General features: G+C 37.8%; 2 protein-coding genes across 3 annotated transcripts in view; both read left to right on the top strand.

Moving 5' to 3' along the window:
- Positions 1 to 5642, top strand: part of hivep3b (HIVEP zinc finger 3b) — a 63030-nt gene extending 57388 nt beyond the window's left edge. The window contains exons 4-7 of one of the 2 annotated variants that reach the window (XM_079894981.1): positions 270 to 445; positions 553 to 672; positions 2192 to 2799; positions 3925 to 5642. In XM_079894981.1, coding sequence (XP_079751107.1) covers positions 270 to 445; positions 553 to 672; positions 2192 to 2799; positions 3925 to 4689 — 1669 coding nt within the window. In that variant the 3' untranslated portion in view covers positions 4690 to 5642. The remainder of the gene's footprint in view (positions 1 to 269; positions 446 to 552; positions 673 to 2191; positions 2800 to 3924) is intronic. The other variant, XM_079894982.1, reaches the window with a different exon arrangement.
- Positions 5643 to 11203: 5561 nt separating this feature from the next.
- LOC307171986 (uncharacterized protein) lies at positions 11204 to 14548 on the top strand. The gene is made up of 5 exons (XM_079893964.1): positions 11204 to 11318; positions 12045 to 12195; positions 12554 to 12667; positions 13818 to 13997; positions 14115 to 14548. Exons 1-5 carry the CDS (start codon positions 11252 to 11254, stop codon positions 14173 to 14175), a joined length of 573 nt encoding a protein of 190 aa, XP_079750090.1. The 5' UTR covers positions 11204 to 11251; the 3' UTR covers positions 14176 to 14548.
- The last annotated feature ends 13185 nt before the right edge of the window (positions 14549 to 27733 follow it).

The raw sequence follows: 27733 nt of genomic DNA on the forward strand, positions 1-27733 counted from the left end.
GCCAGCAAAAAACACCTAGTTTGAGCCAAAGAGTGAATTATTTTAGACCATCGGTGGACTAACAAGTGCTTAAAATATATACTGTCAGTCCATACCTCTAATAAAGAGGGATTCATTGTTTTGGAAATTCATGAGGATCCTGCCAAAGTGAAGAGACTATCTTTATATTGTTCGTCATCTTGAATGTTAACCTTTTAAATCTTTTATCTATTATTTTTATTTACCTCTCTGTCTGTCTGTCTGTCTGCCTCTCTCTTTCACCTGAGCAGGTATAAGTCAAATGAGGACTATGTGTATGTTCGGGGTAGGGGAAGAGGGAAATACGTGTGTGGGGAATGCGGGATTCGCTGCAAGAAGCCCAGCATGCTAAAAAAGCACATTCGCACTCATACAGATGTCCGTCCCTACGTCTGTAAACACTGCAACTTTGCCTTTAAAACCAAAGGTAGGCACGTATCTCTTTCAAACTCCTACTTTCCCGTACCTATCTTTTTAATCACAAAATTCTTGTATTCATTTTTCTACATCATTTTTGTATTCTGTGTCATTGAGAATACCTTTTCCTCGAAGGGAACCTTACCAAACACATGAAGTCCAAGGCCCACGGTAAGAAATGCCTGGAGATAGGTGTGTCCGAATCATCTGTGGATGAGCTGGAGACGGAGGAAGCAGGTAGGATTGCCAAAAAGAGTTGTGGTTTGATGGACAGTGGGTGTGTGAACTGATCATTCAAACCATCTTTCACGTTTCTCAATAAGGATTCCTTATATCACATGAGTGAGAAATTATTATAAACATTCAGGCATGGTCCAGCACATGCATATGAACTACATGCATATAATGCTTCACACATTAAAAATGTAAACGGCTTGTGTTAATAGCGCAGTATACGTTTCAAACCCTGAGATTGCTTTCCCTTTTGGTGACAGACTTCTTCTAGAATATGTTCTACCAGAGCTATGTATTTTGAAGCTATGTTTTTTTTTTAGATTATCTTTGCTTCATTGGTGCAAAAGTGATGTCAACCTTTCAGTGTACTTTCAGACTTGCCAATGAAAATAGTTTGCCATAAAGAGAAGCAAGACTGACCTCCAGTTTATCGTGTATATATGAAAGCAGAAGTGAAAATTGCCTTCCCCCCCCCCCCCCCCCCTCTCTCTCTCTCTCTCTCTCTCTCTCTCTCTCTCTCTCTCTCTCTCTCTCTCTCTCTCTCTCGACATTTCTCATTCTTAGTGCATCTAAGAGTTCCAAGGACATTTCAGTCAGCCGCACTCCATTCACTAGATTTCAAATGTAGCTGATGAATTAAAGACAACTCAAAACAAATGCCCACCCCCCCTCCGCTGCATTTCAGTGTCATATATAGCTTTCCTTGGGGATAATATATAATTATGTACAGTTTATGAGAGGAGACCGGGGCTAGTTGTCACATGGGGAAGTTGTCACAAGGGCTTCGACTCTGTATTTTTTCTGTAGCTGTTTGATGAACAATTGAACACAATAAAACCACATTTACTATACATTCAGACAAATGTCAACTATATAATGATGTATTTTAACCAATGGGTTGAATTGTGTTCTCGGGGATAAGGGAATTTTTTATAAATGTCAAGTTGGGAAAAGTTGCCGCATGCCTTTTTAAATGTTTAATATTACCATTCAAAAGTTTGGGGTCAGTAAGATTTAAAAAAAAAAAAGAAATGAATACCTTTTTTTCAGCAAGGTTGTATTAAATTGATCAAAAGTAACTTTAAATACATTTACAATGTTATATGAAAGATTTCCATTTCAAACAAATGTTTTTCTTTTTCACAAAAATATTAAGCAGCACAACTGTTTTCAACTTTAAAAAGAAATGTTTCTTGAGCACCAAAATTGCATATTAGAAGGATTTCTGAATGATCATGTGACACTAAAGACTGAAATAATGGCTGCCGAAATCATAGGAATAAATTACACATTAAAATATTTCACTATATTACTTAATTTTTACTGTATTTTTGTCTTTTGGCAATCCTTTGAATGGTAATGTACATGTCTATAAAAAAATGAATCTACCCTTAAAAATATTCACTGGATTAAAATTTGACAACTAGCCCCAGTCTCCCCTTTAGGTCATTTGAGTTTGTATCTAGTTATTTTTTTGTGTTGACTCCTTTGCTAAATGAACACATCCATTTCTGTCCAACAGGGGGCAGTGAGGAGCAAGTGTGTGATTCAGAAGACCAGGAGGGGCACCAGTTCTCTGATGTTGAAGATTCTGAAGCAGAAGATGATGAGGAAGAGGAGTTCTCTTCCCACGATGAACCATCTTCAGCCTGTTCCACTGATACTCGTCAATCCATAGGTGACCTCTCTGAAAGTGGCCAAGGCTCACAGACTGAGCCCTCTGACCCTAAAGCAAAAGAGGAATACTCTTCACCCCACAGGCCTTGGCCTGGCATGCGAGCCGCGTCTCCAGGCAGCAAGAGGGCGTTGTTTTCTCGCAAGGGCTGGGAGGTTTCCCCGAGGAACTTCTCCCCTAGCAGTGAGGGCTCTCCTCTTAGAAGCCTGTCTCCCAGGCTTAAACTGTCCTCACCTAGCCGCCATCTCTCTCCCTCCCCAGAGAGGGGCCCGTCACCCATCAGAGCCCTCTCCCCTCTCAGGCCCCTCTCACCTCTGCGGCCAGTATCCCCTGCGCGGTACAGGAGTGCCAGAGCTCTCTGCTCTCTTACGCCTCTAAAGCCCCAGCATCGACCGCACAGCTCACCCGCAGGGCTCCTTTGGGAGCCTGGCTCACCAGCTACTGAGGGTCTAAAGGTGGGTCAACGTAACAGTTTTAAACAGTGCTTGAAAGTAGCGTACCACCTACTATACGTAACTAAACCCTACCTAGCAAAGGCAAACGTAAGATATAAACGCATTTGCTAAACCATCCATACCATTTGAGCTTTGAGCTCATTTAGTCTTTGAGCTCTGTTATTGTGACTTGTGTTTCACGGGACTCGTACCAGAGTGTTCCATATCCCAAGTACCAGCTGAGCTACAGAGCAAGTTTCACAAGTCAGAAAAGACATACATATGTAGCTAGTTATGTTATGCAAACATCAAAATGTATTAGTTTAGAAATCATGAACTATGGTAAAAGTGTTTGAGGTCATAACATACAGTATGTTGTGCAAGGAACTCCATGAAAATAAGTGTTTATTATTCGATAATTGTGTGAAAATGAATGAAAGTTGGTGTTTTACTGCCACTAGTGTACTTTTTCACTGGCAATGCATTGATTGCATTGAATTAGGTATATGTTATAGGTAGTATATGCTTTTGGAGTTGTGCAAAAATGTACGCAGAGGCACGTTTTTCCAATAGGCATATGTTGTTGTAGTTGTTGTTTTTTGTCTTTAGCTTAAGAATGGCAATGGCAGTGTCAGTGTTCGTTGACAGAAGTTTTTTTTTTTGATTTTGTCAACAAAAAGAAAATTATGATGATAATTAAACTATTTTAAAGCTGTTAAATTAAATATATACTGTTGAGGAAAATCTTATACAAAAGTAAAACAATGCACTAACAATGTTTCAAATAAATGGATCCGGTCCAACCCAGTCAAAATGTCTAAGTTATGTTGTAAATGCGTTCTTTCCATAACAATGCACTACATGAACGCACAGAAAATGAATATTTAAAACAAAGAATTCCCCTCATTGTACTCTTTCACAATAGTGTACTCATATTGTTATTTCAGATGTTCCCGTTTTCAACAAGGTTGTTTTTAAAATGTTTATATGAAATCTTTTGTTTAATTTGACATATTACATAGAGTAAAACTTAATATGACATGACAAAATATTCATAAAAAGACAAAAAGTAGGACAAAAGTAGTGTAAAAATGAACTGTCATTGAGAATGGAAGTTTGATTGCAATGCCATGTCTCCCCCTACAGGACAAGCCTGCTACTCAACCAACTCTACAGGAGCGCATGCCCCCAGATCCTATCCTGCTCTCCCCATCCCGACGCTTCTCTCCAAGCGAGCCTTTCCCTCCCGCTCCTTTGACCCCACGGACAGTGGACCGCATGTTTAGCCACCTTCCTTTACACTCCCAAGATCAAGCCCGCATGCCCTATCACATGATTCCCATTGGGGGCATCCAAATGGTGCAGCTTAGACCCCGATCACGCCCTAAACTGGAACGACAGTCATCCTCCACCCCTTCGCCCACCTCTCCCAAAGAGGACTCCCCTTTTTCTCTCGCCAGGAGGGATTATCCATGGATCTCGCTTCCAGAAACCAGTCTGCAAAGAACTCTGGCGGACAGCAGGACAAAAAGCCAAGATGAGGGAGCCAATCGGTCCGACCTGTCTTGTCCCAGTACAAGCTCGACGTTACCCAAACTCCCCCCTTTACAGCAAGGTATAGGGGAGCAACTGACTACAAAGGTCAGAAAGCAATATGGTGACTTGAGCTCCGCCACAAAGACTAACACCTTCGGTCCCGAAACGTCCAGAAAAGCTGCGGCACACAGCGATGAAGGAGCCGAGAGGATCTCGCAGGGGGAAGGAGCGAGTTCCTCACGTGAAACCAGACAGCTGCGCGAGACAGAAAAGCCTATAGCGGCGCCACTCAGGGGACGTGGCTCTTTTTCAGAAGGATGTTCAGGATCTGCCAGTGCTCCTCAGAGCCAGGAAGGCGATCCAGATAGCACTTAAAAGCATCTGTGCACAATGGTGAAATGCTTTCTACTGCTAATACTACTATTGTTTTGTTTTGTAATGCGCTTATTTTTTATATACAACATTTTCAATACTATTGGTAACTTGGTAAATGTTTGTTCTGCAATATTCAAGATTGTAATATGATGCACTTTTTTTTTTCTTGGAAAAAATATTTCTGTAAATCGATTACGTCTGTCCTTCCTGTATCTTAATTGACATTGCAATCTTAATATATCTATTTGAATATGTATATGTAAAAAAAAAAAAAAAAAAAAAAAAAAAAACTTGTACTTGTAAAACATTAAGTATAGATATGAATACATTTCTAAGTGACCAAGATGAAAACTTAAATCGAGAGTAATTCCAATATTTCGTCTCTTGTCCAGTATTGCGCAAATTCTAGTGATGTGTGCCTTTTTCTGTCCAGATTTACTGCTTGAAGTGTCAAAGATGAAAGGCTGTGAATTCTTTTTATGAATATAGATTTTTGTTTTTGTTTCAAATGATCTGGTATTTGAAGAAGCGGGAAGATTTTCTTTGTATATGAGGGTAAACGAGACAAGAGACGAAGGTTTCGGTGAAGAGCCTTGCAGGGAAATTGCACTGAAGTCATATTTTTTATAATACAAGTGATTAAATGATTAGATAAATTGTCTCTGTACAGATAGAAAGTCTATGGTCCATATTTATTGCCATGTGAAAATATGAAAATGCCTATGTTTTGTTTACTTTAGTTTTCAAAGGGATTTCTATTGTCATTTTTATTATTCTTTACACTTTTTTTGTTAATAGTTACTTTTTTTAGTTATGACCTCAAGACTTGAAATTAATAAACTGGACAGGCTTTCAGTGAAGTCGGTCAATAGCCGAGGTTCAGGATGGACCAAATGCCCTCCAAATTTGTCACAGAGATTTTGCATTTCTGAACCAATAAAGGTACACCAGGAATTACTAAACCTGCTTATGATGGTGTCCAGTGTTTTGCGACCAGCAGATGGTGCAGTCTGTCCTTTCATGTGACTTTCATTCACGTTTTCTAGTTATCCCACAGGGACCTGAGCAGGCGGACTTATGTGAGCTGTGTGGGAGGCGTTCATGGCCTGCTCAGAACATGTTTTATAGTTTCCGGGAGAAGTACAATAGCTGTGTTGAGTCAATTATCTGGGATTCCTCAAGAATTTCTATTCCCAAGCACAACATATTTGAGCCTGATACGTGGCAGATCATCTGTTCACTTCCTAAAAGCTGTTGGTCCAAAGCTAATTCAGAAGTGTCGTAAGGTTTCTTAGTTCATTATTCTTAAGACTTTAATACTTGCTTTGTGTCTGTGACAGACCTTGAAGCTATTCTCTCATTTCATCAAATGCTTTATCTAAAAGGATTCAGGTACAATGCGTTGTTGGCATAAACATATAGGACAAAAGAAATAATGAGAAATATTTAGTCATTTACAAGTAATTAGATGTATTAGATAATTTTTTATATATATATAATCATTATATAATTTTATAATATATTATATATATGATATTATTATATAATATAAAATAAGGGTAACGCTTTACAATAAGGTGTCATTAGTTAACGTCAGTTACTTACAATAAGCCATACATTGTTTACAATATTTATTAATCTTTGTTAATGTTAGTTAATAAAAATACAACTATTCAATGTTAGCTCAGGTCCATTAAATAATATTAACATACAACTTTTGATTTTAATAATGTGTGAATATGTGAGATTAATAAATGCTTCATTGTTACTGTAGTTTAACTAATGTAGATAATGTTAACAAATGAAACCTTATTTTAAAGTGTTACCATAAAATTATATGTATTTCATTCATATTATTAATTAATATATGAAGAGTTCAGATGCAAAAGCCTCTAAGTGCCATCTGAAATTTTCTTCTGGAATGATCATTTTTATCAAGCTCGTATATTTAAGTTCAGTAATTTCACTTAAATGACAACTAATAGGTAATTTCATTGCCATTTAAGTGAAATTACTGAACTTAAATATACCAGCTTGATAAAAATGATCATTCATGAAGAAAATTTCAGATGGCACTTAGAGGCTTTTGCATCTGAACTCTTCATATATAGTCAACAATATTTTAATAATAGATTGTTTATTTAGTAAAACACATTTTTGCAAAAGATAAATGGTTCTATGGATAATTTTACTGAGGATTAGACAATGAACCAGCAATGTTCTAGGATTTATTTCCGTCTCCCAACCTGATGTTCAATCTGGTTTTCTCAATTGAGAAATGCATTGGAAACAATGATCTTGAGCTCAGTGAAATAATCCCGCCAGGATGCCTTTGTGTAATTGTCATGCTCACGTCATGCCAAAAATGTAATTAGTACAATCATAAATCTATGGAAATCTACAGGTTAAATGGGTCAAATTAATAAAATTTGAATCTGGTTCAACCCCGGTGCAGTAAGTGCCATCCCAGTATCTTTATTGACCTTATCGCTATCACTTTCTCTTGAATACAATCTGGACTAAACATTAACCTGTCCCACTGAGTGATACATGGCACAACACTTTACTTTCTTTTAGTCTCTGTATTAGCGACAGCCTGTCTGACACTCAGGATTATCTTTATGCAACACTGGATGATATAGGCATAAAGCTATGCAGGTGTGGTTCTTACACAAGTTTTGCATAATTTTAGTTTTTCATAAAATAAGTAAAAACCAGTCAATTTGTTAACAGAAAGTTACTTTATATATAGAAAAACTGCTTTGTTTGTGAATTTATTAATTTTTTCTATACTTATCAAAATACTGTAATATATATATATATATATATATATATATATATATATATATATATATATATATATATATATATATATACACTCACCTAAAGGATTATTAGGAACACCATACTAATACTGTGTTTGACCCCCTTTCGCCTTCAGAACTGCCTTAATTCTACTTTGGCATTGCCAAATTCTGACTCTACCATCTGAATGTCTCAACAGAAATCGAGACTCATCAGACCAGGCAACATTTTTCCAGTCTTCAACTGTCCAATTTTGGTGAGCTCGTGCAAATTGTAGCCTCTTTTTCCTATTTGTAGTGGAGATGAGTGGTACCCGGTGGGGTCTTCTGCTTTTGTAGCCCATCCGCCTCAAGGTTGTGCGTGTTGTGGCTTCACAAATGCTTTGCTGCATACCTCGGTTGTAACGAGTGGTTATTTCAGTCAAAGTTGCTCTTCTATCAGCTTGAATCAGTCGGCCCATTCTCCTCTGACCTCTAGCATCAACAAGGCATTTTCGCCCACAGGACTGCCGCATACTGGATGTTTTTCCCTTTTCACACCATTCTTTGTAAACCCTAGAAATGGTTATGCGTGAAAATCCCAGTAACTGAGCAGATTGTGAAATACTCAGACCGGCCCGTCTGGCACCAACAACCATGCCACGCTCAAAATTGCTTAAATCACCGTTCTTTCCCATTCTGACATTCAGTTTGGAGTTCAGGAGATTGTCTTGACCAGGACCACACCCCTAAATGCATTGAAGCAACTGCCATGTGATTGGTTGATTAGATAATTGCATTAATGAGAAATTGAACAGGTGTTCCTAATAATCCTTTAGGTGAGTGTATATATATATATATATATATATATATATATATATTATGATGACAATCTCTTACGGAGGGAGTTTGAGGATGGAAAGTGTAGAACAGAGCTAAATGTGCATGGACAGGTCGAAGGGTTGAGAAAGACTGTAATTAAAGACAAACAAAAGTGTTTATGAGAGGAGGAGACAAAGACACTCTAACAGCATTTAAGTGCTAATACTACACCTCCCTCCACACTGCCAGTCTGGTGTGCTTGTGTGTGTTTATGAGGGAGTACCTGCTGTTTTCAGGTTAATCTGCTTCTACTTTTTCAATAAAACTGATTATTTGATAGCATGAATGCACTGAACAGGAAGTTCAAGTGCAAATGGATTTTTGAATCAATAAATGTGAAGCAGTATCAATAGCTTTGACATAAAATATGATTGTACGTTAGATATCACTTTTTATTAGTCACTGAACATTTTCACTGGTTTCATAAATATTTTTAATCATTAATCATTATATATCCTTACATGTTGTAAGTATGTTTTAACCTGTTTACTTTGATAATAGCAGTGCCAAAACCTTTCAGCTGTGCAAGTGTTACTGTCACTGACACTGTTTACAGGTTAAATATTACACACGCAGTAGATTCTGTATATGTGTATATCCACTACCATTCAAAAGTTTGGGGTCAGTAAGATTATTTTATTTCAATTTTATTCAGCAAGGATGCATTAAACCGATTTAAAGGTGACAGTAAAGACTTTTTATATCCAATTAATGCTGCTCTTTTCAATTAATCAAAGAAGCCACAAAAATATTCAGCACACCTCTTTTAAACATTGATAATAATCATGTTGCATGAGCACCAAATCGTCATACAATGATTTCTGAATGATCGTGTGACACTGAAGACTAGAGTAATGATGCTGAAAATTCTGCTTTGCCATCAAAAGAATAAATTACATTTTATAATATATTATAATAGAAATTAATTACAATAATATCTCATAATATTTCTGTTTTTATTGTATTTTTGATAAAATAAATGCAGCCTTGCTTTAATAATTAAGAGACTTCTTTCAAAAACATAAAAAAAAATCTTACCGACCACAAACTTTTGAATGGCATATTCATCAAATATGTAAATAAGTTAAGGATGGTGTAGTCATTTTCCCTTACTTAATGCCTATGTATCAAGCTCATTACATGAAATACTGATTTGAGATTAAATTGATTACATGAGAAGAAAAAGACTGAAAAATGCTCTGAGAGACATTAAACTATAGCACACCTAATCTAAGAAATCACTTAAGATGTCATAATTTAATAATTTGAGTTAATAAATAATATTTGACTGCACCGTGACTGGCCAAGTATTCCAAAGAGCTGTGCACTAAAATGTTCATATTCTGCGTATAAGCACTCTTGCTTAGTTCTTCAAGGATGGTAAAGAAGCTAAAAATGTAACAAGTGTCTTTAATCACAGTTCACTCCGCTCCACTCCTCTGAGCAGCTCTGATGAACATAAGATGAAGGAAGAGACCGGAAAGAACATGATAGGATTTTGGAGGGATGAGCACATTTCCTCTGTCTGTGGAATGCAGAGGAATGTGTTCTATCACTCTGCAGTGACTTCCTCCACAGTGTCGCACATTCTTTAATCCATCTGCAGAAGAAATGATTTGGCAGCGCTGAGAAGAAAACTTTCAGCATATGTCTGCTAAAGCTTATTTCTTGCTCATAAATAAAATATATGAGAGCAGTTATTCGCAGTTCATAAAATCTTTCCATCTGAGAGTGGGATAATATGCAATCTGTACGTCCAGCACTGATTAATTCAATAAGATTTCCATATTGATGTTACTATCAGCACAAGGGACTTTTCTATGCAGCGATGAGAGAGGTGCTTTCGCAAACTCGCATCTCTGTTTTATGATACAAATGATAAAACATGCTAATCAAAGTATGTGGTGAGATGATGTTATGATGCATTTGCATCAGCCACAATGACTGGTGACTCTCCATACACATGTGCGGGAAAAAGTGCTGTCAATGGACAATGTGAGCACATCCCACGCTAGGGGGCTGCATTTGCAAACTCAGTCCGATACCTGCGAGGCTCTGTGCCCCATGTCTTATCTTTGCACGGGTCACGGCAAACCATCACGGAAACCCAACAGCTCATCTACTGATGAATATTGCTCACCTTCAGTTCCCGTAAGGCAGATTTCTTTGACAGTGCAGCGGCACTAAATTGTTTTTAATTTGAATATAGGCTGATTCATAAATGTATCTCTCTTTTTTTATTTATTTTTTTATCAAATGTGCCATAGCAGCTATTTAATATCTGAAGGAAATGTATTGGTCAATGCTCTGCGCCAACACAAAATAATCAAATGAATTTTGAATTATGTTTTCATATCTGTGACTAATTTGTGTAATCAGAAACAAATAGTGACCAGAGGGCACAGGAAGCTACTTTCCACCGTCTACCCACACCTGGACCTCACAGACAGGAGCTACCCACCAGAACGTTCCTTCTTTCCATGGGACACTGTCTTTCCCTGCGAAGTGCATGCATGCAAAGCAGCAAATCTGCTGATATACTCTGTGACTCCTCTTTTCCTTCACCCCTAAGTCCAATTAGTCGTATTAGATCCACATTGTTTAATTCGAGGCAAGAAAGATGATTTTTTTTTTTTTTTTTTTTACTCTCGATCATTATTGTCTTGGACCTCGGGTCTGTTCATCCCAAACAATCCAGTGATCCCGCCGTCCGAGGAGGCAGCAGAGATTCTTGTGTGTGCAGGGTGCAAAGGGGGTGGTGCATATCATACACTATAAGTAGGCCCACGGGAGAGTACGGTTCATTAGACAAGCATTAGACAAGCATTAGACAAGCACCTGCAGCAGAGTGAGATCTATTGGAATTGCTTTGTATTGTATTCTTCGTATTGAAACCTATGTGCAACATGGAGTCAAGAATTACTCTGATCTTCATTTTTAGCTTGTGCACAACTCTTCAAGAAGGTAAAACATTTTTGTGTTTGTATTATATATTTTGGGGGATTACATATGTATATATATATGTATTTAATGAAGTGATAACACAAAAGAGTAGATAGAGTAGAATAGATATGGCATGTATAAATTAGTGATTTTTTAAATATACATTTAAATAAGTATTTGTTCTATTCTAAATTGATTTACTTGATTATAAACCTGTAGGTTTGAAATTGTAAGTATTTTCTAAGTAGGCTACCTTCATTTTCATTCTCAGAAAAAAATCTTTAGGTTTGTACATTTATTTGTAGACAGTTTGGAATAAACATTTAAACTCTAATTTGTAAACGCCTAATAAAATGACAGTGATAGTGAATTCAGATCTGATTATTATTTTAAACATAACAATATGCGAACACAGTCAGGGGCTCATATTCATTTTGTACTATTCAGTCATCTCAGCATTGACAATTAAAGCCAAAATGACAACTCAGCACAGATGTGTGTGAATAGCTTTGAACTTTAAAATGCCCTATACTCATTAAGATCAAATGTCTGAGACCATGTTCGTTATTACATAAGATAACGGAGACCAGTGCATATATAAACCAAAATCATAAAAAGATTTATAATAACATGTGGTGAGGCTCATCATTTCTCTGAGACTCAACCAAATATAGTCTCTGCTGGAGCTTTTTGGCCCAGAATGATTATGGCAAGTTTAATGGACTGCAATATATTCCTTTTCTATAGGCTGGGGGTTGCCTCTAGTGCCCCAGACTGACCAGAGCGACCCGTCTGAAACCCATAGGGTCAGGAGCAAACGCTGCTCCTGCAACAACCAGCTGGACTCCGAATGCCATTATTTCTGCCATCTGGACATCATCTGGGTGAACACGCCAAGGTGAGTGCTCACCTATGCACGGGTTAACCTACGTAAACCATATGTAAGTAAACCACAAAGGAAGTTCAACCAGTGCAAAGACACTTTAGAGGCTTCGATGTGTGAAAAGAAACATCCTGGACATATGAATACATATCTGTTCCAGTAGGCCAGTGCACCTTTGTGACTTGAGAATGCTTTTATATAGTTCAGAAAGATTCACTTTTGAGTTATTGAGCATTTTATTGCTTTTTATCTAGAATACTTTTGACACTGTTTGCAGTTTTCATGCTTAAAACAGTACAAAGTCCCATTGTGGTTTATTCCTTTCTAATGAGTTAATCAATGACTGGATGCTCTCTGGGTGTCTCCTCCACAGTAAGACCACAGTGTATGGATTGGGCAGTCCGTTGGCTCGCCGCCGTAGGTCTACAGGCCGCTGCTTCTGCGGCAACCCTGCAGATCGGACATGCAACAGCTTCTGCCACTACAGGTAAACCCCATCTCATGTCCGCATAACGTGCAGTCAATTAATGTCCACATGCATTAGTATTCTTCTTTGGAAGGCTATTTTTACTGTAAGGGTGTGCTCTTTTAGGGTGTGGAGTTGTCATTAGGGTGTGAGGTGATACCAGACAAACACAGTTGGAGAATCCAGATGATATGACTAGTGAAGTGTTTTTGAATTGGAGTTACTAAGATAGAGAGTTTCATCTAATGAATCAGAATTTTAGTAAAGGGTTTCAGGCTATGACCGCTATTTGAACTCGCAAGAAAAAAGTTTGTCATCATGACAGGCTGCATAGTCAATAAAGCAGTCTCATGCATTATCAGCTTTTAATCACTGTCATGTATTCATAAACTATGCTGTTGTGTTGTTGTAATCTGTTGATATGACAACCAGATAGAAGATAGATTGATCTTGCCACAAAAAAACCTACTGTAAGAACAACCAACCAGCGTAGGACAGTGTTGGGAAATAATTCTCATAGAATTAGAATGACCATTACAACTTTATAGTTATAGTTCTTGTTACAGTTATCGTATTCGGTGTGAACTGGTCTACTAAAAATAGAAATGCTGTTAGATTTTCATTAGCAATTTCAACAAGTTTTCAAAATAGCATTTTTTTTATACATAAAAAAAGCTACTTTTCCCCAACAAGTAATGGTGGAGCGAGACAAAATTTTACATCATGTGCTGTTATTGTCATATTGTATTGCACAAATAACTTTGTTGCCGAGCGAACTGAGGAAATGTTGTAAATGTTCATACGTAGCTTACTTCTTAAAATACAACCAAATATATAAATTCTGTCATTAGTTACTCACCCTCATGACGTTCCAAACCCGTAAGACTTTTGTTAATCTTTGGAACACAAATGAAGATACTTTAATGAAATCTGAGAGCTTTCTGTCCCTCCATTGACAGCCTACACAATTACCACTTTCAAGGCCCAGAAAGATAGTAAAGAGCTTGTAAATTGTGATTAGCTTGTAGCTACGGTTTGAAGTAGCTTCCTCAACACTTTTTAAATGGATTTATTAGCCATTATAGCAGTCATCTAAAACAATCCAGTATTTATTTTGAAGCCTTTATAGCAAAGAATGTATTTTGACAAATTTTGTGTACATTTCTCTAAGCTCTGAAAACCCTGCCATCATGCTGGTGCACCCATCTGAACCTGTGCATGAAAAACAGGAAACACCCAAATCAGAACACCTGACCGGCCCAAATGACTCTGAAAATGCTAGTCCAGGAGTTCTGGTTTTAGGGAAGTCTTCCTCCCTTGGGGCTCGGTCAGACGTCATAACCTTCCTTAGGTAAGGCCACAGTGCACAAATCATGTAATTCATGTTTACACACCTTACTCTTTGAAAGAGCTGTGATTGTGTCGTCATTAGCACCATTACTTACAGCAAATTCATCTGACTTTTCAGGAATCTGGTTAGGGCTAGAGCGAGGGCCATGGAAAAGACATCCAAACCTGGCTACAGATGAGGTCCTTTCCTGGAGGAGAGATAGGAGTGCGAGCACATGAACAAAAGATGACCCTTGTGCAACCTGGGGCAGCAGAACATATATACGCTGCGATCTGGAAGCGCCGTTCCTCATGGACAGTACTGTGGAAACAGAGCCTTTGAAGCATGTTTAAGACAGAATAGGAGAGATGAAGGCTTGTGAGATGTGAAGGAGATCTTTGTGAGTTGAGGGCAAGTCAGACCTGAACACTGGGACTGCACAAAAGAGGGTTAGGTGTTATTGGAAGTCCTGTAATGCAAACAGGACGTTAGCTAAGTGGCTATGCTAAAGCTATCTGACAGGATCATTGCCAGTCCAAAACACCAAGTTTGAACAGTCAGAGATAAAAGAGACAGACGAAGTGCTAATTCAAATTTTGTTGGAAGGGAACAGAATGTGAGAAACTGCAGTACTTCTACTATTTACCTGTATCATTGGAGCTGACCATATATATAAATATATATAATATATATTAAATATATATAATATTTTAGGATAGACAATAGATAACCTATCTATGAGTTAATTACATATTTACCTGAGACAACCCAGCCTGATCTCACTGCAATTCGTACGAATTCTACAAGGTGGCTAATTCGTACGAATTCATACGACCTCACTCGTACGACCTCACTCGTACGAATTCGTACGATTTTTGCTAAATCGTACATATTTTACGAATTGCCCAATTCCTATGAATTCATACGAATGACCTACCCCTGACCCCGCCCCTAAACCTACCCATCACGTGGGTTTAGACAAATCATACAAATTCGTACAAGTGAGGTCGTACGAATTCGTACAAATTAGCCACTTTTTTATCACTCGTACGAATTCGTACGAATTGGTAGTGAGATAGCGTTGGACAACCAATAGATTCAAATTAAGTGTCATGCCAAAATGGGTGGCATCTTGGGATACAGCAAATGCTTTCATTTAAGCATTTAAGTTGGAATGTTATCAACAAAAATATATGAGGGTGTGATAAGTAATTTTCGTTTTTCTTGGCCAGGCTGTATAATGCTTGTTGTTAATGCTGGTTGCACAGCCATGCAAATCTTAGCTGGTGAAGATGGTTGACCAGCATAGTCTTTTTGGTTAAGCTGATTGCTCACAGAATTCTTGGTAAAAAAAAAAAAAAAAAAGAGCATTTTAAAAAGAGCAAGCTGACATTCCATGCTGGGAACCAACATGCAAATTACAACATATACTGGTCAACAGTAATACTTGTGTTTCCTGCATGGAGCTTTTTTAAAGTCGACATAATTATGAGATTTTTCTGGGAATACCGCATATAAAGGTTGACCACTTTGTATGGACTGTGCACTTGTTTACACACCTTTAACAGTTATGTTGTTCAAGTAATGTTGTTCAATCTGTTTTTATGAACACAAGATAGACAATAGATTTAAACTTGCCAAAAAAAAAAAAAAAAAACCTTTCCTGGAGTACTTTCCTATTTATTGAATAGCACTGGAACATTTCAGAGAGCTAACAATGTACACAAGATGTATGAACTTTATAATTAATTCTGTGCTATTAATTTAATCATTTCTATAATTTATCATTATAAGTTACTCAATTTGCTAAGAATAGAGATATATTCCTCTATGTATATCAGCAATATTGTTTTGTTATAATGTTTTATATTATGATGAAATTTATATATTCCATAAGTGATGTATTTATTCTATTTCAAATATACTCTGAATTGTTTTCTGATATGACCTATCAGATTTGTTGTTAGCAAAAAATGCTACTTTTAAAATACCTGTTATTATTATATTTTGTTCTGTCCCTAATTCTGTGTCCTACTGAACTCTGTAACCCTGCAGTCTTGTTTTCTCTGTTTCATAAGCAGGAGTTGGACATTGTCAGATAATTTGTGAAAATAAAGAAATAGCCCACAATTACACTTCATGTTAAAACATCCTTGGCTTTATCTCTTGCATACGTAGGTTCGTATAATTGCCCTGGATCACTGCCTATTCCTTGGTTTACAAAAGATCTTGGCATGAAAACTCAATGGGTGTGTACATGGTTGAAAATTAATTAGTTTGAACACATTGGCATGTTGTTGTGATGTGAAAGATATACTCTTATGGAACAGGTGAATTAGGCAGGAAGCTTACAGGCGCATGGGAAAGAAACAGTGTAGACAATAGCAATGCGAGAACAGTCCTGGTTTCCATCTTCCTGTCATGATAGATTATATAGGCCAACAGTGCACATAAGGCTAGTTTCCAAAATCTAAGACCTTATCCTTATCCTGAGTATTTATTCTCAAATGGTATTCTTATTTTTAGTCTAAGATTATGGTTAATTTAAGTTGAAAAATAAAAAATAAATACATTTGCACACTTCATTGTTATGTCTGCAGGTCTGCTGTAGGTATTTCATACCAATCTAGACATTCAAATGTACAACATTTATTGCCTCAAGGTCTCTCACCATGTCTGCACATTTAAATGTGTTTAGTATGTGTGATAAATGCAGCCATAAATGGGCCGCAATGACTGATGGTGAGATACCCTGCATTTTAACCGAGCACAATACCAAGAAAAACGTATATTTCAACATTACATCACTGTGCTGGTATGAGAAGCCTTTTAAAACTGCTTTTAAACGTCAAATATTAGCAACACAAGTAAAAGAACCTGATATGTTTTAAGAGCAAAGCTGCCTTAAAGGAACATTTCACCCAAAAATAAAAAAGCTGATGTCATTATTTACTCACCCTCATGTTTTTTTGTTTTTTTTCTACTGGACTCTTGTTTAAATATAAGTAATTTTTTTATACAAGTATAAAATAGTTTGTATGACTCATACACTACTCCGAGTTTTCTGAAGTCACATGATTATGTGACAAACAAAGGTTTTTGAAAGTTATTCACTGTAAATCTTGACTTGACTACCCATCTCTCCTTGGCACATTCATGAGCAAACAATTCATTTGTGTCAAATCTTTGTTGATTCGTTTCACAAAAGCTGAATGAAAGCTAAAAGTCTGAATGATTCGTTCATGAATCGGACTGATCTAGTTCTTGAATTACTCATGATATGGTTGCAACAGTAAACCGTGCACTGAATGGAAAAGTTATCACAGAGTAAATGTGCGGTCAAAACACAGTACAGCACAAAATATGAACCACTATTATGATACTTTTGTGATGCTTAATATGCAGCTATGAGTAAATTATTACAAAATTGTCTATTTCATTTTATTTTAACAGAGATGCCATTTCTTTTGAACACACAAATAATAAATTACAAGTTCACAAGGTTTATGCCTCCAACAATAGTGACATTTGAAACAATGGCAGCCGCTGTAGCGTCCATCTCTCCCTTGAGCTCAGCTTCAATGTCTCTCCCACTCGAAAAACAGGATGCCTTTACACATTCCATCCCAATTGCCACTGCATTAAGAGTGAGGAGAATGTCAGGAAAGGCACCTCAGAGGTAAATAAGAGGAAGCAAAATGAAGTAGACGGCGGTTGATCATGGAAAGCATAAAAACTGGCACGTTTTCTCTCCTTGGTCACAGCTGCAGGCACGAACAATAGGAAGAAAATGTAATGTTGTGTAATGTAAAATGTTGTGTTCTTAATTGGCTGTTTTAATTCCCTGCATCTCATAGAAGCTCCTGCTTCTGACCTGGTTAATCTGGGGTTAACCATCAGATGTCAAAGTTTTCTGTATCCAAAAACTCTCTGATTAAGAGACTGTATTGAAATAACATCATGATATAACCAGATAATCGGGTGATGTGTTTACGTAGTAGCGTGATATCAGTAATTGCTTATAGGCTATAGACCTATGTGATTTTTATCTAATGACTGTTACTGGGATCAATGCCCAGTTACCTAGAATGCCGATCTTGTGCCAGATTGTACAATATGCAGCAGCTGAATGAACCAGTTTGATTCATGGGAAATGTATGAACTACATGACATAGATGTTCCTGAAGTTAAGAAATTAACAAATAAAGTCAAAATTGTCAACTTTAATTGAATTTCATCCCATCTTTTTACTCAGTGTTATTGAAAAGTTTATGCATACTGACTTGGTATTGTAATCAATTTGTCCCTCATTTTTTAGTTGTTTTAAATTTCCTTTATATTCTTTTGTTTCAAGTATCTTTGTTTATGGTGTTGTTTGTCCCTGTTTCAGTTATCCAGTAATTTCCTGGCATGTCTGTAGCATACTTGGGTTTGTGAAAGGAAGGTACTATAGAAATAAAACATTTTATCAAATATTCCAACTTCCTTGAGGCACACCACATTGCAACTCTTTCACATCTGAATAACTTCCATTATACAGTAAAATACACATTGTCCCATTAGACAGTTAACTTTTAAATCAGTGTACAGTATGAGAAGTAAATTTGTAACATTTCAGTTAAGACCAATGATCTTCCTAAAGTGTGCATGGACAGTCATGTATGCAGATGATAAAACATTACCTGCGACATCAATTAAGCAGTTGTGCTTTGGATGAGGAAATACAATTGGTCATAAAGTAGGAACGGAATAATAAGTTGGTTCTAAACTTGATAAAAACCAAAAGCATTGTGTTTGCATCAAATTGCATCAAAAGTTGATTGCATCAAGAGTTAAATTTGTCTGTAAAGAGTGTGCCTATTGAACAGGTAGAGGAAATAAGACTTCTTAGAGTTATATTAGACAGTGGGCTGAAGTGGTCAAAACAGATAGAAAATATGGTAACAGGTATGGGAAGAGGTTTGTCAGTTATTAACAACTTACCAGTCAGCCCCAATTTTGGCAAGTAATGCATACATGACATACCCAAAATAAAAAGGTTACTGCTCATAAGTCATTCTGAATAGACTTTTACCACAAAAATAATAAAAATAAACTTTTTACCACAACACTGTATTTCTAAAATTGTGCAAACAATGGTTCTTGCTTAGATTATTGACCAGTGGTGTGGTCGAGTCCATCAAGTAGTTTAAAGACAAAAAAAATTAACTAATTGAAAAATTACAATTAGTCCAGAACAGAGCGACACGACTCACTTTAAACTGTAATAGAAGGGCTAATATAAAAAGAATGCACTGGTGAAGGATTGTCTCTCTGCTTTGTTTTATAAGAAATATTTCTGTCTAGAGTTCCTAATGTCCTGTACTCTCAACTATTGTATAGTAGTACTAGTACTAATTTTAACACCAGGCATGCATAAAAGGGATGTTTTTTATTTACTGTTTCGAAAACCACTGCAAAACAACGGACTGTAATGTTCTGTAATGTTCCAATGTTCTCCTACCTAGACCATCATGGCACTCTGGACAAAGACACTGCATGCCAAGTTTCATTGGACTAACGGTTGGGTGCGGTTATTGCCATTTTCATGATTTTTTCCCCCTTTTATACCAAGTGACCACCAAGTGACCAATCGTCGCATTTTTTTTTCATGTGACCTTAGATTGAGCTCATAAACATGTGCCCCGAGTTTAGCGAAAATATCTCTTTCCGTTCACAAGTTATAGCCGTTTTAGTGAAAGTGGCCCTGGTCAAATCGAACATTTTGGTTCCCCTTAGCAACCGTGAATTGAATTTTTTTTTTTTTTTTTTTTTTTTTTTTGATGATGATGATTATTGATAGGTACTCTCCAGAAAATATTTCTGCAGTGGTTTGGTTCCGATCAGGCCAAACTTAGGAGTAGTTCGCAAAAGTAGTAAAAAAAAAAAAAAAAAAAAAAAACTCAAGTTACTCAAAAAAGGGCGAGCAAATCCCTTCAGGCGTTTTGTCCGCATTGAGCCAAGGATTCCAACGATGTAAGACACTTGAGCCTATGCTTAACGGTTTAGGAGCTATGAGCCATTTCGTTCTTTTGGCCGGTGTAGCGCCCCCGTCGCCTTTGGTGACGTTGTAGGCGGTGTGAGTACTACCAGCCCTCAAAGTTTCAAGTCTCTACGACTTACGGTTCAGTCTGCCCAATCAGTTTTAGATGGAGAATGGTGCATCATGGGAAAATGAACAATAACAATAGGATTTCAGCACTACATGCTTGAACCCCTAATAATACATAAATGTACACTACAAAAGTTTTAAATGTTTGGGGTCGGTAAGATTTTTTTATGTTTTTGAAAGCAGCTTCTTATGCTCAATTTATTTAATCACAAATACAGTAAAACAAATTGTGAAATATTATTCTTATTTTTTTCAATGTAGTAAACAATTGTGCCGCTTAATATTTGTGGAAACTGTGAATAGCCTCTCATATATTTCTAACCAAAAATACTCTACATCTTTACATCATTCTTGTTGAAGACCTTTCAAAATACTGAATTAAAAAGCATAGATTGCCATAAAGTAAATTGTCACAAGCATTCAGATAATAGAAGAACTGAAATGACCATTCAGTCACTCATTTCAGTCACAAAGAACTGTTCAGGGGAAACTTTATTGTTAGAGGTTTAGCTATTTTTTATTTTTTTACAGCCATACTGAACTCATATATTAAAGTGATGCAACATTTTCATGGCAGTAAGTTTTCTCATTTTGGCAGTAATTTTAGCAGATGAGGAAAAAGGTTAATTTTAGACTCTGCTGACACCTGTCACTTGTCCCTATGGTACAGTTTTGCCTAAGATATATCATTAGTCAGATCCCCGTTTGACAGTCCCTCTTGGGAAGCAGGAGCCAAGTTATCATTCCAAAGCATTTGGGACATTTGTCAAAGCCAGTGTTTATACTTTATACTGTGGCACCGGCCTCAATCACCCCCTTTCACTTTTCTCGCTCACGTGTGAGTCTCCACAACAGGAAGTTGCTATTTCCTTTATAACCCAAACAAACAGTTATTCCTAATTACAGAGTTCTCTTTCGGGTAAGTACCTTTCCATCAGTTTGTACTGTCTGGTGTCTGATGAAATATCTCTCTTTTTTATTAGCCCTGCAATGCTTGAGGGTTTGAAGTAAATGAAATTAACCGACTATCAATAAATCACTACTGCACCTCTATGCAAACATACCAGCAGGCTAATTTATCAGTAGCTATCAAAAAGGGATACAATTACGATTCTGTCATCCTTTACTCACCCTTGTGTTGTTTTGAACCCGTATGATTTTCTTTCTTCTGTTGAAAACAAAAAGAGAAATGTTATGCTCCCTACCACACAATTGAAACATTTAGTGACCAGGGGCTGTCCAGCTCACTGTATGCTTTCATTCATGCTTTTTATTTCATGGTTTAATTTTTGTGTTATGTTTTCCTTAATAAAGACTTTAAGCATACATGCAACCAATGTGAATTTGCTTTTAATGTTCCACCTCTCTGAAATTAGTTAAGTAATTTTTAAATCAACTATAAGCAATAATTTGAATTATTGTACCGGTGCTAATGTTAATATATTTGATCACTTAAGACACAAGGATTCTGCCCCAAGGGAAATAGTTGAAAACTGAAACTGAAACATGGTTCGGATGTCTCATGATATATGAGGCAGTTCAGATTGGTAATGTCTTCAATAAATTACTCACATTATAAACCAGCGCTCTCTAGTGTATAATAATAGGTCATCAATAATTTGACTGTATTTAGATAGGGTGTTCAAGACACATTGTATATATTATATACCTTGTGTTTCGTAATGGTCATAGCTAATTTTCTCTTAACAGCACAAACAATATAACTTCACCTCCGTCAGTCATTCATTGCAGTGAGGGATGCGTAAGAAACAGAGTATATGGCAGAACTCTAAATAAAAACTGTGAGAACACAAAGAATTCCCCTCCCCATGTATGAAAATGTATGAAAATATGACCAGTGTGCATGTTTTGTCGTTTTAGGAGCATGAACCCTGGGGTAGTGAGTACGAGGAGCAGCAGGTGCAAGGGGGATACAACATCTGGGATTGATTTGAGGCATTTCATTGTGAGGAATTTTTGGGTCAAATAATGTTTTTAAGCCTGAAACTGACCTAGAGAGCACATTATTCACAGATTGAATGGACATCTGCGGGAAAAAAGTATATGCTGTGTGGTAGAACTTGTCCACTAAACACAGACATTCCAGCACATTATGCTTGCTACACTCTCACTGCATTATTACTGAGCTATTAATAGAACAGAATGGAGGAGGCTCTTCAGCAAGTATCCACATGCGGTCCATGACACTGTTCACATCAGCAATCTGATGCACTACGAGGCGGTTTCCTTGACAGGGTTTAAATTAAACCAGGAGTAGGCCTTAATCTACAATAATTAATCGTATTTTAAAAAATGGCTTTCTGAAACACAGATTAATTACAGATTACTAACACCTGGACTATGGAGTCCTGCACTAAAATAAACAGGATTAATTTTAAACCAACTGTGCTAATCTGTATTAGCATGACCAAGGTTGCCTATAAAACATGGAATAAACCAAGAAAAGCATAAAATTGTGTGGAACTAAGAAGCAAATCCAAGGAAAACAATGACAGCAGGAAAAAGACTGCAATCAAAAACACTTTACTGAAAAAAAGAAAAATCTTTTAGAGGAAATAAAAAAAAAAAAACCTGCACACATCAGCTGTGGAAGCTATGAAGCCCCTAAAGCAGGGTTCACCAATCTCGGTCCTGGAGGGCCGGTGTCCTGCAGAGTTTAGCTCCAACCCCAATTAAACACACCTGAACCAGCTAATCAAGGTCTCACTAGGCATACTAGAAACTTTCAAACAGGTGTGTTGGAGCTGGTTGGAGCTAAACTCTGCAGGACAGCGGCCCTCCAGGACCGAGATTGGTGAACCCTGCCCTAAAGGGATATGGTGGAGAAAAGAAATATGATATAGGAGGAAAAAAATGCTTTTGTGTTCTCTCGCAAATGGTTTTGTTCCCCCAATAAACTTTGCATTCACTCGCAAAGAACACAAAAGTTTTGCAAGCGAATGCAAAATGTCCTACTCAACCAACTCTTGAATGTTTTCCACTTGTGAATAATTCAAGTTGTTTGGAAATGACCGTATAACCCTACTAAGATTGATAGCAGCAACAATTCCTTCTCTATGATCATTGGCATTTTGTTAACACACCTGAATGCTCCAGACAAGCAAACTGCCAGAACTTCTGCTTTTATAGAATTGGTCACGCTTGCTGATGAGTGCTGATGAGTGCATGAGTGCACGCAGTGCCTAACTGCTACTTACCCTCTTAATTCCTATGGAAGCTTTTTTGGTTTTATGGCTTTTCCATTTTGGCCTAGTTTTTGTTAAATAAATAATGACACGGTGTAATATGTCATGTGTTGTGATTCATCTGAGGTTGTATTTATGTCATTTTAAGGCCTGCCAAGGACCAGATGATTTCAACGAAGTCATCACTTAATTGATTAATCATTGTGGAATACATCTGCAAAAGCAGATGTTGGGTGCTTTCATCGGTTACCCCTTTAGGTAACCGTAGCTTTCAGCCAGAAGCAGATGTTTTTATTTAGGGGGATTTTACAGTCTTTTGCTGACCGTAGGACAATGTCTGGGCGAAGAGCTGTGTGGACCACTTCCGGGAACTGCAGGCTCCTTCCGACGTCGACTCTCATTTCCCAAGAGCTCGTGGCTTGCAGCAGTTTGGATTTTGCTGATGCCCTGGCTGTGAAGGGCCTGGCTCCCTCCTTGATGAAGGTGATAGTTTTCCTCTCATCTGTGCCACCTGGGGACAGGAACACCTTGTCTTGGCGCTACATATAGTGACCCTGGGTTAAAGATGTTTTGCACCCTGACAATATGTGTGCCAGTGTCGCCTTTTGACCATAGAGCTTGCAGTACGGGTCGCCCCTCAACCGCCATGTGTGCAGATGAGACGGTGAAGGAAGGGTGTCATACATGGAGCTCAGGAGGAAGGAGATGGGGTAGGGCTCCAGTCTCCACAACTCTGCCCATGTGCCCATCTTATGCTTGGGCAGATCCCATTTTGTTCATGCTCCTTGGGATGCTTGTTCCACTGCTTTGACAAATGCCTCTGTTCCTCTTGAGCTCGGATTTCTGACCGGACCATGCCTCGCTTGATCGTTGTGCTTGCGTTCCCAAACTGTTGGAAATGTGTCGACCCCAGAGCTTTCTGCCTGTTCAATGGCTCCGTTGACTGCCCATTTACTGCCTGATCTTGTTTTGATGCCTGGTTGCTTTACCCGGACGTATAACCGTCCAAGACAGATGAGAGAGGGAGCTGCAGCTGTCCTGAACGGATGAAGAGGAAATCCCCAACCATCTCCACAGGTGCTTGTTGGTTTTCCTCTCGATGCCTTTTACAAATGTTATGGGGAACTCATAGCTAAACAAGCCTGGGCGGAAGGCCGTGCTGGAATCAACTTGCTGATCATCGGTGTTCCAGACAGCCTGAAAAACATTGGATATCGCCATTCTGGATGGAAGTATTGATGTAATTACTCTGCATCATGTGGGTGGTCAACCTTCTTGGAAGCACAAACCTCTTCACACAGTTAGCACTACACTACACCAAAGTAGCACAACACCTCAAATCATTTGCAAAATGGAACACTTTTGTCAAAACTATACAATGTCTTATAAAAACCTTATTTTGTTGTCATAACAAAAACACAACCATCATATGGTCTGATTCTGTATGGATCAGTTAAACACTACTGTGCTCAACCTAAAACACTTTTAGCATTTACACAGAGAAAGTGTAAAAATAAATTCACCAACACCACATGACACCAATTGTAAAGACTAATGAAAATATGTAGGCCTATTTCTTTTCATGTACTCAAGTCAGTCAATTCTGAACATTTCAACAAAACATTCATAACAAAACATTTTCCAGTTTTCATAGTTTTCATTACTGAACGTACCATTGTACTGTAAGCTTACAGTAATACTGTAACATAAATTACATATCCAGTTCAGTACCGAATAATAAAAAAAAAAACTAAACATCTCTCCGCCTAGCTGGATCTGGCCACAGGGCTTCGTCAACATCACAGGCTATATTTTCATTTGCAAGGCAACGTGGGAAAAATCTTTTGGAGTGACGAATCCACCCTTGTATGGATGCTGCTTCAGTTTGTTCACATGCTTCCTCCATAGATTGAATGAGGGGCATCTGGACATAGGGCCGGAGATCATAAACCTTCCACCGCCATGCTGAGAAGAACTCCTCGATGGGGTTTAGGAAGGGGGAGTATGGTGGAAGGTATTGAACTGTAAATTGTAGGTGTTTATGAAACCAGTTTTGGGCCAGAGCAGAACGATGGAAAGCTACATTGTCCCAGACGACAATGCGTTGCATGTGGTCCCTTTGGTTTGCTGCTGTGATAATATTGTGTAATCTATCTAAAAATGTAAGAATGAGGTCAGTGTTGTAAAGACCCAAGTTGGCATGGCGGTGGAGGACCCCATTCTGTGTAATGGCAGTACAAAGGGTAATGTTACCCTCACGTTGCCCTGGTACATTTACATTAGCCCTGTGGCCAATGATGTTTCTTCTTATCAGATTAAATCCAGCCTAATCCTTGTATATAAACTCATGCGGAACTTCCTCCGCATCCATTTGCAAAACTCTCTGAAATACAGCAAAAGATCACATTGTGTAGATCAATATACTGTAGGTCTGCTATACAGTAAAATTACATGTACAGTAAAAAGGTTATGTGTGCAGTACACAACCTTTGTCATTGAACAAAACGTTCCACCACATATTCACGCCGCAGGACTTTGAATTTCTTTCAAATGGCACTTTATACAGTTGTTTCATCAGAACTTGATGTTTTTTAAGGATACGGGCTATTGTTGACAGAGAGACCTGTTGGACATTATTGAAAATTGGGTGATCATTGACAATATGGGCTTCAATTTCTGTAAGTTTGGTGGGCCAGACATTATTGCATTATTGGCCAAAACGAGGTTTATGATCTCTCTCTCTCTTGCTCCTGTGTGAATATGGGGCCCCTCCCTCCTTGGTGTTCTCGACATTCAATCCTATGTTGGCCAAACAAAATACATGTAGCTTACTGTAAAATGATACAGGAATAGATACCAAAACTGTTGATATATGTTGTTGATGAGGCTGTTGATATGTAGTAAGCTATGGATTTTCTGTTGACAGAAGATACGTTTCTCAACTGTGCTCTCGACGAAATGTCCTATTGATGCCACCGTGTACCTGCTTAGGCTGTACTCTCAGTTCAGCCTCCCTCAGTGTTAGTCCGTAGTTTATTACATGGTCCACAATTGTAGCATGAATTTCGTTACACAGATTTGGTTGTCTTCTTATTTGTGCATCTCCTACCCCTCCTACCCCTCCTCCAGGTCTTCCTCTCCCTCTCCCTCTTCCTCTACCTTGGCCTCTTCCTCCACCTTGTTCACTCCGGATTCCCCCTCTCATCCGCACTCTCCCTCTTCCTCTGACACCGTCCATTTTTGTTGAAGACAGGTGAACTTACCTGTTGCCTTTTTATAGTGCTTAAACCTGATTGGTGTGTCTACAATTAAGCACCAGTGTGTGTGCACACCTGGTGGCTGTGTTTAACCAGTTGGTTCATGGGTGTGTTCATTTGAAAGCCTTTGTTTTTGAAATTGCAAGGAAATTACATCATGATAAATTTCTGTGTCAAATGCATACAAGTGTGTTTAGTGTTTTGCAAATCACTGTGCGTAATGTTTTGCAAAAAGTGTGAAGCTGACAATGTGCGTACAGTTGTGCAAATCTAGGCCGGTGTTTTGCTCCTTGAGTGTAAGGTTTTGCTTAGTGTGGGAAAGTTTTAATTTTAGTGTGTAAGCAATTGAAAAAAACTGTAATATTTTATTTTATTTATTTTTTGCATTTGTTGAACTACCTGTTGACTTTTTCGCAACACGGTATGTTCAGCACCCTTTGTAAAACAGTTCTGTGGAGAAGCATGATCGCGTGATAGCATTTTGTGTAACATTAATGTATGATTATAAAAGCTATACATTATCAAAAATATTTTTGTCTCCACTGACCCCTGTTTTCATAGATCTGAGCAAAGTGCGTACACCTTTATCAGAGCAGAACCAGTAGCCTGGATGACTTTACAATACCCATATAAGCAATTAGCAAACAGCAATGCAGCTTCTAAAGGCTGTGTAGCACGAGAGGCACCAGCAAGTGGAAAACAGCATGTGGTCATTTTCATGGTTGATTATTACTGGACAAAATAATGTTAACATTATCGGCCATTGTTCTAGTCTGAATTGTTAAACAAACAGAGGACCATCATTTCGAAGTTCCATGGAACATGTTTGATGGGTTGAGTTTTTCAACCTCTCGACAGGAATGGCTGAGGATGTGCACCAACCCCGGCCCTTCCAGCTTTGGTGGTTCAGTGATAGATAGATGTCGTGCTCTCTTCTACAATTTTCTCCTTGGATTTTTGTGTTAAGTTTGTATTCTATGTTAGTTGGATGTCTTTGACTTTCTGAAATATCACTTCAGCCTCCACAGGTGGAAAACAGTAAATTTGTCTTAGAATATGTCAAGCTTTTAAAAGAAGCTCTACATTACAGTTTTTCTCGATTGCTTAAACACATTTCTTGAAACTATGCCTCGTATTCTCAAA

The sequence above is a fragment of the Squalius cephalus genome, assembly GCF_949319135.1.
Source record: "Squalius cephalus genome assembly, chromosome: 15".
Lineage (NCBI taxonomy): Eukaryota > Metazoa > Chordata > Actinopteri > Cypriniformes > Leuciscidae > Squalius > Squalius cephalus.